Source organism: Polypterus senegalus, chromosome 5, assembly GCF_016835505.1.
Source record: "Polypterus senegalus isolate Bchr_013 chromosome 5, ASM1683550v1, whole genome shotgun sequence".
NCBI classification, from domain to species: domain Eukaryota; kingdom Metazoa; phylum Chordata; class Cladistia; order Polypteriformes; family Polypteridae; genus Polypterus; species Polypterus senegalus.
The window spans coordinates 146841723-146859036 of record NC_053158.1 but is presented as its reverse complement, the minus strand read 5'-3'; the positions used below and the strand labels follow the sequence as shown (position 1 = coordinate 146859036).

The window sequence follows — 17314 nt, the reverse complement described above, 5'->3', positions numbered from 1 at the left end:
AACATTTCCAAGATATCCATCCTGAACCTTGATCTGTAAAGGTTGATGTACACAGAGGCATTAAGCCACTCCTGTACCAATTTGTCTATGCAGCTTGTTTACGTCGTTTGATTTACTTCATTTGACCCAATGTGTTTAGTTTCAAATTCAGTATTACACTGGCATGCAAAAGTATTCACTCTCCTTGAAATTCATCATACTTTTATGCCTGACAAAAGATTTGTGCACATTTGTCCATTCGATATTTTCAATTTGAACTTACTCTGTAACAATACATTTCCAAAGTCAAAATAAACCATTTTCTATATATATTTAACAGAAGAAGAAAACCTCAAAAGTTAGTGTTTGCATAAGAAAATAAACCTCTGTGCTTTGGAAGCTCCAGGTTTGCACAAATGACAAATTAATCACAAATGACACAATGGTGACAGTCATTTGACCATAATCAAACATAAATAGGAACTAATTGCAAGTCTTTTATATCACTCTGGATATGAAAAGCACCCTTTGTAAGGCCATATTCTTTATTGAACAATAACTGCAAAAATGAAGACAAAGTTTCATTCTAATTTTAAAAATGGTGAGAAATATTTTCATTTTAATAATTTCAAAAACGTTTATCAATCCTAAACCTTTCAAATTAATAATCAGACAAATGCAGCCTTATAAACATGAATACCAGCTACATGCTCTTTTTATATTCTTTTACAGTCCAGAGCATCTCTGAATTGGTCAACATATGATGGCACATACTCAAAGATGATTGTAGTGGAATAAGTTACGTATTTGAGTTTAGCATTTCAGAAAACACATAGGAACTGCTTCTCCCCTCCCTGCCCCCCTGGCATTTCACATTAATGTAAAAATACTAACACATATAATTGTGAGGTCAGATATTTAACCTGCCAGCCTACCAGGTAGCTTACAATAGTAGTGACAGTATATATAACTTTGCAGCCCCATGAACTTTAACTGTGTAATTTGTTTTTCAGCCTGCAAACAAAATTGAATAGCCTGATATTATCAAAAATTCAATGAATTCAAAATATAATGATTATATCTAACATTTATCCATGATTCTTCTTTACCTTATTGTTACTAATGTACAGTGGGATGCAAAAGTTTGGGCAACCTTGTTAATAGTCATTATTTTCCTGTATAAATCGTTGTTACGATAAAAATGTCAGTTAAATATATCATATAGGAGACACACACAGTGATATTTGAGAAGTGAAATGAAGTTTATTGGATTTACAGAAAGTGTGCAATAATTGTTCAAACAAAATCAGGCAGGTGCATAAATTTGGGCACCACAAAAAAGAAATGAAATCAATATTTAGTAGATCCGCCTTTTGCAGAAATTACAGCCTCTAAACGCTTCCTGTAGGTTCCAATGAGAGTCTGGATTGTGGTTGAAGGTATTTTGGACCATTCCTCTTTACAAAACATCTCTAGTTCATTCAGGTTTGATGGCTTCCAGGCATGGACAGCTCTCTTTAACTCACACCACAGATTTTCAATTATATTCAGGTCTGGGGACTGAGATGGCCATTCCAGAACGTTGTACTTGTTCCTCTGCATGAATGCCTTAGTGGATTTTGAGCAGTGTTTGGTCGTTGTCTTGTTGAAAGATCCAGCCCCGGCGCAGCTTCAGCTTTGTCACTGATTCCTGGACATTGGTCTCCAGAATCTGCTGATACTGAGTGGAATCCATGCATCCCTCAACTTTGACAAGATTCCCAGTCCCTGCACTGGCCACACAGCCCCACAGCATGATGGAACCACCACCATATTTTACTGTAGGTAGCAGGTGTTTTCTTGGAATGCTGTGTTCATTTTCCTCCATGCATAACGCCCTTGTTATGCCCAAATAACTCAATTTTAGTTTCATCAGTCCACAGCACCTTATTCCAAAATGAAGCTGGCTTGTCCAAATGTGCTTGAGCATACCTCAAGCGGCTCTGTTTGTGCTGTGGGTGGAGAAAAGGCTTCCTCTGCATCACTCTCGCATACAGCATCTCCTTGTGTAAAGTGCGCATGGTTGAACGATGCACAGTGACTCCATCTGCTGCAAGATGATGTTGTAGGTCTTTGGTGCTGGTCTGTGGGTTGACTCTGACTGTTCTCACCATTCATCGCTTCTGTCTATCCGAAATCTTTCTTGGTCTGCCACTTCGAGCCTTAACTTGAACTGAGCCTGTGGTCTTCCATTTCCTCAATATGTTCCTAACTGTGGAAACAGACAGCTTAAATCTCTGGGACAGCTTTCTGTATCCTTCCCCTAAACCATGATGGTGAACAATCTTTGTCTTCAGGTCATTTGAGAGTTGTTTTGTGACCCCCATGTTGCTACTCTTCAGAGAAAATTAAAGGAGGAGGGAAACTTACAATTGACCCCCTTAAATACTCTTTCTCATTATAGGATTCACCTGTGTATGTAGGTCAGGGGTCACTGAGCTTACCAAGCCAATCTGAGTTCCAATAATTAGTTCTAAAAGTTTTGGAATCAATAAAATGACAATGGTGCCCAAATTTATGCACCTGCCTGATTTTGTTTGAACAATTATTGCACACTTTCTGTAAATCCAATAAACTTCATTTCACTTCTCAAATATCACTGTGTGTGTCTCCTATATGATATATTTAACTGACATTTTTTATCGTAACAACCAACGATTTATACAGGAAAATAATGACTATTAACAAGGTTGCCCAAACTTTTGCATCCTACTGTATGTAAACAGTGAAATATTTTATCCAATGAATGCATGGCATCCATTTTTTAGCTATGGAGAGCTTTTTTGTAGCTTGCCAGAGAAAGATGGAATATGAAGAGTATAATGATCAAGTCATTGATGGTGCTGAAAAACAGAGAACAACATTTGTGGAGTTTTAACACAAATTTTCATGTAAGCCCATTTGAATGATGCATATAAAGTCCGTCTTTAGCAGTGCATTTAAAGTCTGCAGTTCCAGTCCTGTTTAATCTTACTTTACCATGTCTGTGTCTCCTATTATACGCCAATTTCAGCATTGTTACTTTAATTATTATTACTGTACTGGATTATTATTTACATAATAGAGTGTAATTTTTTGCCCTTCTCTCCCATTGTTTATGGCAGGTTGGTGCACTTGCATATTGCATTGTATATATTCTGATTATGCTATTTTGTAAAATTTTAATGTCTGGAATCATTTTAAGGTGTCTGTCGTAACAGATGTCTAATAAGTTTCATAAGTTTGCCCTGTGCCTTTTAGCTTGCAGGATGGAGTTTGAAACAAACAAAAGTCTTTAGACAAGCGTGCAAGACGAGAGGAACAGCCAAGTTTTCTTTCACATTTAGTTTTACATTAAACATATGTAATGTTTTTATTACCCATATTGCATTTTGTTTTAGAGCTAATCTCGTTGTTATTATTATTATTACACAGTTTTATTCAACATGCCCTCTCTGTTTGTCATGGTCAGATTTAGTAATCAGTTTTTTTACCCACTTTTACCAAACAAATTTATTCCTTAAAAAACCTCTTTCCAATAATTAAGCCGGTTAGAAATTTCACTTTAACGAATCTATGCATTTTATTTGAGTTAAATTATTTTACTTTACTCTTTAGTGTATTTTTTAATAAAATTGCGTCACTTAAAACTATTTTACTATAAATATTTTTGATCGTTTTCTATTTTTTTACAAAAGTAAAAAAGTATTCATTTTTTGTTCATTTTTTTAGAGAATGCATTGTGAAGCTTGTATAAAATACATAAGAATGCTTAATTCGAATAATTCCTTTGTTGTTTGGGGTGTCAGGAGAGGTGAGGAGTTGGACTGGGCTGCAGGGTTTGGCAGCTAATGGACAGGAAAAATGCAGTTTTGCTCATTATTCAATGAGCCTGTCCTGGTCAGCTATCAGTTGAAGTTTAATTTAATGCATTGCATTTCTTCAACAGCACTGTTGTAAAGATTATCAGTACACCTGTGACAGAATTACAGGTTTCTTTGTGTCACAGCCATATTATTTTAATCGTGGTTACAGGCTAGTGAACACCAAGAATACATAAATTGTGAATTAATTTAATAATATAGAAAAGGATTAATGTTCTTTTCACACATTCCAACATATACTTATGATGTTTATCAAGCTGAAAATACTGTGTTGTGGTGCAGGTTTAATGCAGTCTGTATGTTCATTTATGTAAATTATGTAAGGTGTAATAATTTGCTTTTGATGCATTGTACCCCAAGCCTATAGTTAGTAAAAGCTCCATGCAAAAATAAAATGAAATTGAAAAAAAGTATATAAATTAAATCTATATAGTAAGTAGTACGTGTATATAACTTTTCTTTTTTGTTTTAATTAAGGAAATGTTCCTTTTCTAATCGTAAGCACAATTTTGCAGTTTAAAGTCTAACTTAAACTTGTTTTAACAAAGTGTAATTTCTTGCTTTTTCAGCATCTTTTTGCATCAGAACAAAGAGATGACATAATCAAAAGTGCAATTGAACATGCTGGGAACTACATAGGCATCACATTACGTGTTCGTAAAGACAACATAGGATTTGAGCAGTTTGTGAACTTCCGACTAGGGAAATACAGCACAGATGACTCTGTCACCTCTCTTGCAGAATTTGTTGTGCAGAAAATCTCTCCAAGGCACTCGGTAAGCTGGTACTATTTTTTTATTTTTTTTATTTTGCTAGATCCACTTGTGACTTTTTGGAGTAGGAGGAGGTTGGCAGCATTCACAGATACAGAGTGTTGAAATAAGCTACATCTAAACAATAGCTTTACTTTATCATACCTTGTACTTCCAAATTTACCTACAATCTAATGTATGTGGTTTTAACCAGCATATCTGTTGGCTGTAAATATTTTCTTCCTATCAACAGGTAGTGTACTTTATGTTTTTACACCAACATTTTGGGTGGCTTTCTTATTTTTTCTTACTTTTTTTTTTTAAATTAAACATGTACAATATCTTGCCATGTCAATTTTATCTCTTTATGCACAGAGTATGTCAGGAAACTATTAGATGGTTATGTAGTGTATAGTGGAAAGGGTCTAGTTTTGCACGTGTTTGTTTTTCATTCATTCATTCATTCCTTTTCATATTCCGCATTGCCCGAAGCAAGATTATGAAAGATCATTTCCTATCCCTGAACACAATGCCATTCCTTTTTAAGACATGCTCATGTATACACCAACAGTCATTCACATCAGATATTAGTACTTTGGGCAAAGGGAACCTGTACTACATTTGATATCACATTTCCAGAAATAAATTACAACTAATATTGTAGTCATTTTTGCTAAGCCTTATTAGTTGCCTAATAATATTCACATTAGGTGCTTTATGCCACTATTGTTAAAAGCTTGTGTTGCACAGCAACTATATAAATACATTTAACAATAAAGTTATAATGAAGTTAAAGGCAATTTCAATGTAAATAACATGAAGAGGAACAACTTAAGAGATATTAAGAGTCCACAAGATTTTAAATTTTCATTTTATTTTTTTAATCTGCTCAGAGCTGCAGAGCTTTTATATTGAAAGTTTAATGTAAAAACAGTGCCATAAGTCATTTTGTACTCTGTTTTGTTATCCATCTTTTTATTATTATTATTAGGAGCCTGTTAAGAGGACATTGGCCCTTACTGAAACTTGTTTAGTAGAACGAGATCCAGCAACATACAACATTGTAACACTAAAGCCATTTGGTGAGGTAAGTAGTTTAAAGGCAGCTACAATTGTAAATATATTTGACATTTTGGAATTATTTTAGTAACAGCGATAACTCTAGTTTCACGTGAGTTGTTTAGAGTTGCCTTATATCAAAATGTTAGGTTTACTAAAATAGATTAAGAATTCTTTAGATTGCCTTTTTTATGTCATGTCAAAGACATTCTGTTTTGAAGACAGTGTTAAGCTACTTTTGATTAAAACATCTTTATCACCATTTTGGTAGGATTTTCAAATGTGCTGAGTGTTGTTGTAGTGTATCTGTGAGATTGACTTTGCATTAGTCATTCCCAAAGATCTATCCAAATTTTCATAAGGCCTCCTTAATTTCAGTACTTTTCTTTACAATGCAGTATTAATAAAATTTAGAAACATTACTGATCATTTCTAAAAGGTCTTCCTCCTTCATTTGCAAATAATTCTCAAACTTCTGGTGTCCAGTATACAGTTACTACCATAACAGGTCATAGCTTAGTTTATATCACTGAATTCTGGAATCCTAACAGCACTAATTGATGCATTATATCCTTGAGCATGAAGGTGACCCCAAGAGTTGAGTGTTTTTTTTATGAATAACTTAAGATGTTAGTACAAATTTTAAGCCCTCTCAGGTATATAAAATTCATGCCCAGTATAACATGTAACCGCTCAACAGATCCTGATGTTTGGCCCATTCTGCCATTCTCCGACTCTTTCATTTAATCAGGAATCTTAATTTTATACTGTACATAAAATGATATCATTTACCTTCCACACATGACACTGTAGTAGTAGGTTCAATCAAGTAATGATATTTTTATATATTGCTGGTAAAGTTAGTTAAATACCTGCCTAAATAAATCTGGATCCCCTGTATTAGCTTTCTCCCATAGTCCCATTTTGTAGTGGCCTGGTGTGAGTAAGGGTAATTGTGAAGATCTATATGAATGTGTATTCTAAAGAAATAATGCTGGGTTTTAATTTTTACTTGATGCAGTCAGTATTGACTTTGGCTCTTTACAACACTGAGCAGGGAAAATTCCTTTTAGAAATGTGTAGATCATTTTTAATTTTGTCCTTTATTCATTTTTGTTGTGGTGGTCTTATAGTTAATCACTTAAGCTTGTTAAATGTCATTGTAGACTATATTTAGGAGTGTTATATTCTTCATTTGAACAGAGGGAGTGTTCTGCCTTTCTGAAAATTTCCTGTCTTTGCATTTTTGATATAGTAAAAGAATGTCAGTTTATTATCATAGCTAGAATTGTTCATTTGAAGTAGTTAAAAATAGTCCGAAATGTTTAGAATGTGTTTGGATTCTAGTTATTGTGTGTGACTGTTTTCTTTTACTGGTTTGTGTTTTATGTTTACTTACATAATATTGCTGTTATATGTTTAAAAATTATTTTTGTTTGAAAACACGGCACAGTCTAATTCTCAGATTAAATACTATGCTTTAAAATGCTCTTTTTCACTTTAGAAATTCCTATGCTTTTTATGGCAATAGAAGCTAATAAGCTTTAAACAGAAAGTGCTGTTCCTGGAGTTGATGTCAGGATGCAGCCAAATTAGTGAGCAGGATAGAAAATCCTGCAGTTATCATACAGTGACATCCAGTGGAACATAAAGCTGAATAGAGGAATTTGAAATTTCATGCTTATTTTTAAGATTTTAATATATATTGAAATATATTTTAAATTTTGAATACATTATTAATAAATTAGTCAAGTCAAATGATAAGTCATTGAAATATGATAAGTAGTACCTAGAAGGTAAACGTTTTTTTGTCAGGTAGTCATTTATTAATTGGTTTAAGTACAGTAAATGTGAGCTAGGCATAGAATCTTGCAATAAATATTTTGCATTCATGTATTACCTGTGAGGGTCTTCACTTCCCTTAAAGTCTGAGTCTGATGCTCATCTCTTTTTATTAGTCACTTAGACTGTGGAAATTCTTCTGATAAAATTATCTTGCTCAAACTGCCTTCATAAAAGAACGTTTTATTATATGCAGAGGTTTTTCATGATTTTTCCATTAATGTCAACTTTGTTTGATTAGAAGAAATGTGTTTTTATTGATTATGTCTAAAATATTATATGTGTCTTTTTTATCCTTATTTTTGTCAGGTGTTTGCTTTAGTTTGTGACCAAGAAAATCCTCAACTGTTTACAGTGGAGTTTATCAGGGGCCAAATAAGGAAATATTCTTCAACAGAACGGTAAATTTGCTTTACCATTTTTCCCACGTCATTATTAACTTTTTTACAAAGTAAGTTTATTTAACATAAAGGTGTAACCCTCTACTTTGCAATGTTTTATTTCAAAGAAATATATAAAATAGCTTACCTTTAGAGTATATATTGAACTTCTCCTCAAATTTGGCTCAATACAGAAGCTCAATAAATGCATAAGTACACATGTGCACACACAGTTTGGTCTGATCAGACACCAGATTGACTAAAAAGAAAGTAAACTTTTGACTAGGCAGTTAGAGTCACAATGAGGCATTAGCCAGGTGTATTGCCACTGGTATATTGAAGCATCAGTAGCATTTCTTGACACACTTCAGCTGAATAATTTGTTGGATGAAAGTGCTCATTGTTAATGTGTCTGCTTTTTAAAGAGTTTGTTGATTCAGTGGGCCTCTCTTGAAGTGATGTAGCCATCCTAGCAAACCACAGTGATGGAAATCGCACTGACCATCACAGAGTTGTGGGCCCCCAAGTACTTGTAATAATAATTCCTTGCATTTATATAGCGCTTTTCTCACTACTCAAAGCGCTCAAAATATAAATAATAATAATGTACCAACTCCACATCCACTGTCTGAATAAAGTGATTGTGGAGGTTAATTGTTGTAGCAAAAGTCCCTAATTAGTTTCTTGGTTTTTCTGATGTTAAATAACAGGCGGTTTTTCTGCACCAAGAAACAAAGTTCTCCAAATGACTCCTGTAGTCTGTCTCATCCCCATAAGCACAGAATCATCTGAGAATTTGTGCATGTGACATGACCTAGTGTTATATTTATAGTCTGCAGTATACCTAGTGAAGAGAAGAGGAGACCGGACAGTTCCTTGTGTTGCTTCAGTGTTGCCCACATCTGTACCAGTAAAAAAAGCCTAATCCTTACAGTGCTGTCAGCTTTGTCTTGTAGAGCAGATAGATGACTGTATCCTCTACTCCAATCTTTGTCCATTTGGCAAACTGCAGTGGGTCTAGTTGGTCTAACACAAGAGTACACCTGTAGTCCAGGACTAGCCACCCAAAGGTTTTCATAAGATGAGATGACACAAGTGTCAGTGGTCTGTAGTCATTAGGTGAAGAAGTCCCTGCCTTTTTTGGATCAGGAACAGTGGAGGATGTTTTTCCTGGCGGTGGCATTTTCTGGAGCATTTCCATTTGAAAGGTAGGAGTAGTTGATGTAGCAGGGATGGTCTTGGGGCACTGGTCATTGGAAGAAGATGGCAGTGGGAGGGAAAATGTATTAAAAAATGTGTTCAGTATGTTAGCTATGTCCAATATCTCCTTCTAGCACCCTGAATTGTTTGAGTTCAGTAATTATGCCTAGTCCATTCCAGACTTCTTTCACGTTAATTTGAGTAAGTTTTTGTCTACCTTTATTTGTATGCTTCCTTTACTCTGCATTTTCTTCAGCGCTTGCTTTACTTCCTGTAAGAGCCTCTTTGTTGGTAGCTTTGAATGCGCTCTGTTTCTCATTCAGGAGTCTATTTAGTTCCTTATTAATTCAGGACTTGTTGTTTGGACAGCAACACACTGTCTTTGAGGGCACCACAGTGTCATCACTAAAGTCTATAGTCTCTGTGATGCAATGACTGAGTTCCTCAATATTCATCTCATGTTGTTTGGAAGAAGTCATTCAGAGCCATTTCAGTAAAGAGGATCCAACTTTTTACTTCCTCGAGTGGAACAATATACAAACTGATAGAAATTTATCATAGTTGCTTCCAAAATTACATGGTTGATGTTAGCACATATTATAACTGCAGGGTCAAAAAGAGTCAACATTAGAGCATTGTTGACCGGGTAAATCATTTCTGTTGCTGAGTCCCCATTTGTGGAGAGTATAAACAATAGTGATGATGTAACATAGCTTCCTGTGCAAGCAACATGGAGAAATTCAGACAGTCAGAATTACAAACAGTAGTTTTAACTGTAATTCGCTTCCTTTCACACCATTACTCAGTCACATAGATGACCGAACACCCTCCTGTCTTTTTTCCACAGTGCTCTGGGTCTCTGTTTGCTCATATAAGATGAAATCCATGCAGCATTTGTAATCTAGCTCTCCATAAAACACAAAATGCCACAGTACCTGTATGCACTGTGACAGACTTCTCAACCCCTCCTAAGTTTGAAGCCTCTCAGAAAGGCAGTGAAGATGAGCTGGTTGCCTGGGTTTCTAGGGACTGTAGATCATTCATACATTTTAAATCCTTTTTTCCCATTTCTAGTTGTTACTATTAGTGACAAGCCAGAAGTGAGATTAACTTTAATCATAAACCAAACTAGTAACTAACAAAACAGAGAGAACAAGGAGCTTCTGTAAAATGGGTACTGCTTGCATCATGCCTGGAAGGAACTATGACCAGTATGTACTTGGGTATGGCTTTATGGGTTTCTACACTGTGTGCACAATTATTAGGCAAGTGAGTATTTTGACCATATCATCATTTTTAATGCGTATATTCCAACTCCAAGCTGTATTAACTTGAATGCTTATTGGATTTAAGCATGTCAGGTGATGTGTATTTGTGTAATGAGGGAGGGTGTGGCCTAAGGAGATCAACACCCTATATCAAGGTGTGCAGAATTATTAGGCAGCTAGTTTTCCTCAGGCAAAACGGGCCAAAAAAGAGATTTAACTGACTCTGAAAAGTCAAAAATTGTAAAAAGTCTTTCAGAGGGATGCAGCACTTTTGGAATTGCTAAGATATTGGTGTGTGATCACAGAACCATCAAACATTTTGTTGCAAATAGTCAACAGGGTCGCAAGAAACGTGTTGAGAACAAAAGACGCAAATTAGCTGCCAAAGATTTGAGAAGAATCAAACGTGAAGCTACCAGGAACCCATTATCCTCCAGTACTTTCATATTCCAGAGCTGCAACCTACCTGGAGTGCCCAGAAGTACAAGGTGTTCAGTGCTCAAAGACATGGCCAAGGTAAGGAGGGCTGAAACCCAACCACCACTGAACAAGAAACATAAGTTGAAACGCCAAAACTGGGCCAAGAAATATCTGAAGACAGATTTTTTTCAAAGGTTTTATGGACCGATGAGATGAGAGTGACTCTTGATGGACCAGATGGATGGACCTGTGGATCAGTAATGGGCACAGAGCTCCACTCCAACGTGGAGGTGGGGTACTGGTATGAGCTGGTATTTTTAAAGATGATCTAGTTGGACCTTTTTGCATTGAAGATGAACTCAAAATCAACTCCCAAACCTACTGCCAGTTTTTCAAGACACTTTCTTCAAACAGTGATACAGGAAAAAGACCATAATTTTTATGCAGGCCAATGCTCCATCACTTGCATCGAAGTTCTCCACTGCGTGGCCAGCCAGTAAAGGCCTTAAAGATGAAGGAATAATGACATGGCCCCCCTTCCTCATCTGACCTAAACCCTATCGAGAACTTGTGGGCACTTCTTAAACGCTAGATTTACGGGGGAGAAAAACAATACACCTCTCTGAAGAGTGTCTGGGAGGCTGTAGTCACTGCTCCACAAAAAGCTGATCGTCAACAGATCAAGAAACTGACAGACTCCATGAATGGAAAGGCTTATGACTGTTATTGGAAAGAAGGGTGGCTATATTGGTCATTGATTGATTGATTTATTTTTTTTTAAAATGTCAGAGATGTTTATTTGTAAATTTTGAGGTGTTTGTTTATTATTCTCACTATAACAGATGAAAATAAACAAGTGAGATGGGAAAATTTTCATTTTTCCTTTAGTTGCATAATGAATCTGCAAGTTGCCTAATAATTGTGCGCACATATGTATTCCCCTGATGATGTTCACACTCACATTTCCGTTGTGAATTATTCAGGTTTCAGGTTTATTAACATTTTGGATTGACTGATAGCACTGTGTTTGTTCCATATTAAAATTAATCCTCAAAAATACAACTTGCCTAATAATTGTGCACACAGTGTACATGTTGAAGATACACATAAAAAGATAGTTGTTGATGTTTATTGCTTTTTTCCTACCTATCTCCATGAATAGCATACAGTATTGTTAAATAAGCTTTTTTTTCTAGTAGCACGCAAAAAGCAAAGTCATTGTTTGTCATTAGATATCATAAAATCAACACTGCTTGCATTGCTTTTTCAAAATACTGTACATAAATAAATATTTGGTTGAGTCTCCTTCTGGAGTAGTGATAACTTTAAGTTTTTTTTAGGCTCTACTAGTTTTGTGCACTGGTTAAGAGTGATTTTTGCTGAATGTCTTTTTCATTTTATTTCTTTTCATGTTTCTTGAAAGCAATTTTGACCAGAGAGTTTCAGATTGTGCCACAGGTTTGCCTAGGCCGTTTGAAGACATTCACCATTTTACTTTTGAGCCAATAAAATATGGATTTGCTTGAAATTATTGTCATACTTAAGAATCTTCCTCCAAGCTTCAGCCATTTAGATGACTGAAACAAGCTCCCGTGCAATATTTTCTGGCACCGTAATCTTTGAAATTTCAGATATTTCTAAAACGTTACCCCCTGTTCCCATTGATGGGAAGCCGCTATTAGTTTGCTATACTGTAAATAAATTGTTTTGTTGAGGCATGGACAGTATTAGGTTTAATCTACACATTGAACTTTGGATTTTACCCAAAAGCATTTATTTCTTTTGGGGTTATTGTTGCCCTTTTGATTCTTATCATATTTTGATCTGATATTGGGTTTTGAGTGATGTCCTTTTCTGGGTAGTATCTTTAAATGTGATTCAACAGCCTTTTTTCAATTACAAACCAGTTATTAAATTGTTGTTACACTCTCTACGTAATGTGCATTTTTTTCATTTCTTTCATTACCTTTCCTTCACATTCAATTGGTTACCCTTGATTCCTGAACAGACTGTAGTTCTTTAGTTGATAATGTGTCAATGACTTTAGTGTATCACAGACAGAAATTAATGGTAAGGCAGTAGTATTCTTCTTAGGCCATTTTCCTTAACAGGTAGAAGCTTGGTCTTATTCCACAAAAATCTGAATAATTGTGCCTGCAAGATATTTCAGTTTTTAATTTTAAGATATCTATTTAGTAACTTTTTTTTTTCTTGAGCCTGTGAGTTTACTGTACAAATAGAATTTGGATCAAGATTTGTGAGCATTGTGTTATCTGGCAGTAGCTAAAACCTTGTAAAGAGTCTGAAAAAACTTTTCAAGACACACTGTGTGGGTATGCCTGTCTTAAATTGCTTTCTTGCATAAAATTATCCATTTTTTTGTTGTGGATTAATTTTGGTATCCATGCTAGTTAAACAAATTTGAAATTAAATATATCCAGCCCTTCTGATAGTGAGATTGTGCTTTTCCAGTCCCTTTACAAACTTGTTATTTATGCCTCTTTTCAGATTTTTGTTCTTTAGTTTTTATAAACTTAAAATCAGTAATAATCTATTAAAGGTTTTTGTAGCTTTATTTTAAGCTCACAAAAGCTTGTCATATCTCCAGTTGCATCCTTTAGAAATCTAGGAGAAACAGAATAAAAGTTTGAAGGCCTACTGGATTACTTTGTTAAGCAATAAAATGATTTTAATGTTTTTGTGAGTATCATGCTAGTTCGCAAATAGAAAAACAAATTAATCTATTATCTACTGTATGTGCCAGCATGTATAGTCCAGTGTATTTTGTCTTGCAGAGATTCACTGTTGGCCAGTTTGCTGGATGGAGTTAGAGCATCCGGAAACAGGGATGTATGTGTGAAAATGGCTCCAACAAATAAAGGCCAGAGGTGGGGATTGCTTAGTATGCCTGTGGATGAAGAAGTGGAAAGTTTGCATTTGAAGTTTTTGGCAGCACCTCCAAGTAAGTATACATCTTTATGAACCACTGTTACTGGGCAACAGGTTATGTGTTGCAACCACAACCACTTCTATTTATATTAAATACTCATCATAGACATGTTATTTTGTCTTTTTTTCAAATTATGTAGTTAATTTAGAATAAATAAGTATATAATCAAATACATTAAAGCAAAATAATTCATGATTGTTCTGCTAGTTATTTTATTTGTAAGCGCTGCATGTTACAGACCTTAGAGTTAAGTTGAATTAATATTATATTATACCCCTGGTATATGTTGGCATGCACTTTTGATTTGTCAAACTATATTGGATTCCCAAACCCCCTTAATCCAGTTTAGAGCCGTGGGTTAACTGTAAAATATCCCAGCAGGACTGAATACATAACATGAATCAGTATTGGAGTGCCAGTCAATTATTGGGTTTACTCAAACACACACACACACAAAAACATTTGATAAATTAGTAAATGTATATCAAGAATAATTATATGCTTTGTAGTTTTGTGAAAAACTGTTTTGCTTTGAAGTTACAAATACAGTGTAGATTCATGCTACAGAGTTATTTAAATTTTGGAATTGTATAAAATATTTAGGGATTTAGGGATTTCTTCAAAATGTAATAGAAGACCATACTAAAAATCTTTAAATCAAGCAATCCCAAGTTAGTCTGAGTTAAGTTTTTAGCAAACTACAGTGCCTTTCCAGCGAATTTTCAGTCATTTACTTAATTTACATAACAGAATGTTGGGTGCACTCCTGATGCAATCTGGTTACTGCCTACCATATACTTTGGTATATCTAGCGACACTAGCCTGACTTTCCCCGACAAAAGCAAACAGATTGGACTGTGTCCTGAATGATAGGAATGGGCTTTTCTGTGTGCGAGAATTGTTGACCAATATCTGCAAATCCGGAAGAACAATGTATTTAGTGGTGCCGCAAGTAAAGACAGGGAGCAGGTGTTTTTGATCAGACAAATAGATGAGAGAAGTGTAATCTCTGATGTCACATATTTGTTGTACCATAACAGACTGGAAAATAAAAAAGATGGTGTCTAAATGAGGCTAGCTTGCAATATATTGGAAAGTTAATGCTGTTATAAGAAGCTTAGTTGTGTAATGTGACATTCTCAGCCTAAAGAGGTCAGCAATTGCCGTCTTTGAGTTTCACATGCTCGCTGACTAGACGGCTTGTAATAAACTGCTGGCTTTGTACTCTAGTAATACTTGTCTAAGCTAATCTAGTGAAATGTCAAAATATAATAATCTCATTTTAAGGTACCATAAAATTACTTATACAATAATAACCTGAGGTTTTAGATTATTTATATATACACTTTTAAACATCTGTCAAGATATCACACAGGAAGATCATGTGATTTATAAATTTAATTTAGACTTTTTTTTCCCAAGAAGGCAGCAGTGACTATTTTATTTTTCAGCAAAGCCATCAGAGGCTTTTTCTACCTTTTATTTGAGGTCCTCCTTAACACATTTCCATGTTCCATGATAACAGAGTTATACCATTAAGGACTACAGTATTTACAGCATTAAAATCCTGGTACAGTCTTTTGTAAGGAGCTTACTCTTGCCCTAAACAAGATTCATTATTCAGTCATGTGACTTCTCCACTATAAATTGTTTCCTAGGTTATGTTCAAATACAGTAGGTTTTATAAAGTTAACAGATTATGCTGTATTGGCTGCTGATAATCCAGTGATCCCTGCCTATCACGGATGTTGCGTTCCAGACCCATCAGCGATAGGTAAAAATCCGCAATACAGAAAGACCATACAATTAAATTTTTTTTCTTTTTTATAGTTTAAGCCTTAAAAAACCCATCCCACATGCTTTAAACACATGTAAACTTATTAAAACACACTTTGTAAACACATATGATATGTGGATGTCGGGCTAAGGATATGAGTAGCATTTCTCTATTATAAAACATTTTAATGTCACGCAAGACAAGGCAGTTAGACAGAAGAACAGCTGCTGTACGGGCTTTTAAATGATTGACGCGCAGAGCGCCAAGCAGAACAAGTCCACTTCTCCTTAGCGTGCATTCAGCTCCCCCCTTCACAATGCGAAGTGGCAGGAGCGTAGCGCGCCTCCGTGGATGAGGGGGGGGTTTTGAGCGAAGCGATCAAGACAAGATCATCTCAGACAGACACTTTGACGACACGCAAGACTAGACATTACAACCTTAGGAAGCAAAACCTGTGAGACAGTTACTTTTGCACGTCACGCCCTACTTACAAACAATTTAAAACAAGTTCATTGACATCTAACCTAGCAGTTGTTGGAATGCTTTTGGCAGAAAAACTTCAGGTGCTCCCAGCTCTTAAAACAGCGACAAGCAGAACATGCAGCTTGCCAGCAGCAGCTGCAGAAAGTCAGCAGATGATCCAAGCACTTCTCCTTAGCGTGCGTTCAGCCTTCACACACACCCCCCCTACACCCACACTCACAGCCACACACACACACACTCCTCCTCCTCCTTCAGAACGCGCAGAACAGGCATCTTGGCAGAAGCAGCACAAAGCCATTAGCTGATCCGTCCACTTCTGCTTAGCGTTCGTTCAGCCCCCCCTTCACAAAGCGAGCTGCAGAGATGCGAAGTGGCAAAAGGAAAGCTGCTGTACAGGCTTTTAAGTGATTGACGCAAAGCGAGTTCTGTGTTGTTCATTCAGGGGCAACAGTCTTTAGCACTGAGGTTGTTTTGCTCCCTCAATTTTAAACCATCTCTGCAAAGTGTGCTTCCGTGGAATTACTTTCTTCTAATTTATTATGTGTAGATTTAAAGTTTCATCTCATCACAATTTCTATATAATGTAAGGCGCTGGAACTTTTCAGTGCTCAATTGCATAAACGGTGACTCTTTCCTGTACTCAAACTTCCAGCTGTGCTTCAGAGCAAATATTTAGTATGCCATGACTCATTTAAGGCTGAACAAGAACATACCTCAGGAAATGCATTTTGACATGCTAGTCTGTTTTGCAAAAAAATGGGATGTTACAAAATGGAGTTTATTTACACAAAAATGCAATGTGTTCTATTTGTATTTATGCAAATCCTTTAAATGTGTCAGTGTTAGTTTTCTTAACAATTGTTTACAAAGACCACATTAGTATTGTTTGTACTTTGATGTTTATTTAAATTTTGTTTCAAAATTTTTATGTATATTGTTTACAAATAATTGTAATATTTATTGAAATAAATTTTATGACCTTCATAAAATTTAATTATACTGCCTCAGTAACAATATTTGTTTTTAGAAATGTAAAAAAACTGTTGATTGGATTTTTCTTTGCATTCTATTGTTTCACAAAACTTTAATCTTACTGTAACTTTTACAAAAGACTGCAGTACTTCAATCATTCACATTAAATAACTAAAATTTCTATTATTTGTTTTCATAAATGTGAAGATTTTAATGCATACAGAATTGCAAGTTATTTAATTAAGATTTAATGTTTTTAAAGTTGAAAATGGTGTCAATTTCAGTACTTTTTTAGCATCATATCAAAGTTTTTAAAATTTGGCAATATAA

General features: G+C 35.2%; 1 protein-coding gene across 3 annotated transcripts in view; it reads left to right on the top strand.

Moving 5' to 3' along the window:
• The window catches only part of LOC120529567 (dnaJ homolog subfamily C member 13), a 301442-nt gene that overhangs the window by 110186 nt on the left and 173942 nt on the right, over nt 1-17314 (top strand). For all 3 annotated transcript variants that reach the window (XM_039753466.1, XM_039753464.1, XM_039753465.1), the window contains exons 7-10: nt 4451-4657; nt 5625-5720; nt 7844-7935; nt 13598-13764. In XM_039753466.1, the coding sequence (XP_039609400.1) occupies nt 4451-4657; nt 5625-5720; nt 7844-7935; nt 13598-13764 (562 nt within the window). The remainder of the gene's footprint in view (nt 1-4450; nt 4658-5624; nt 5721-7843; nt 7936-13597; nt 13765-17314) is intronic.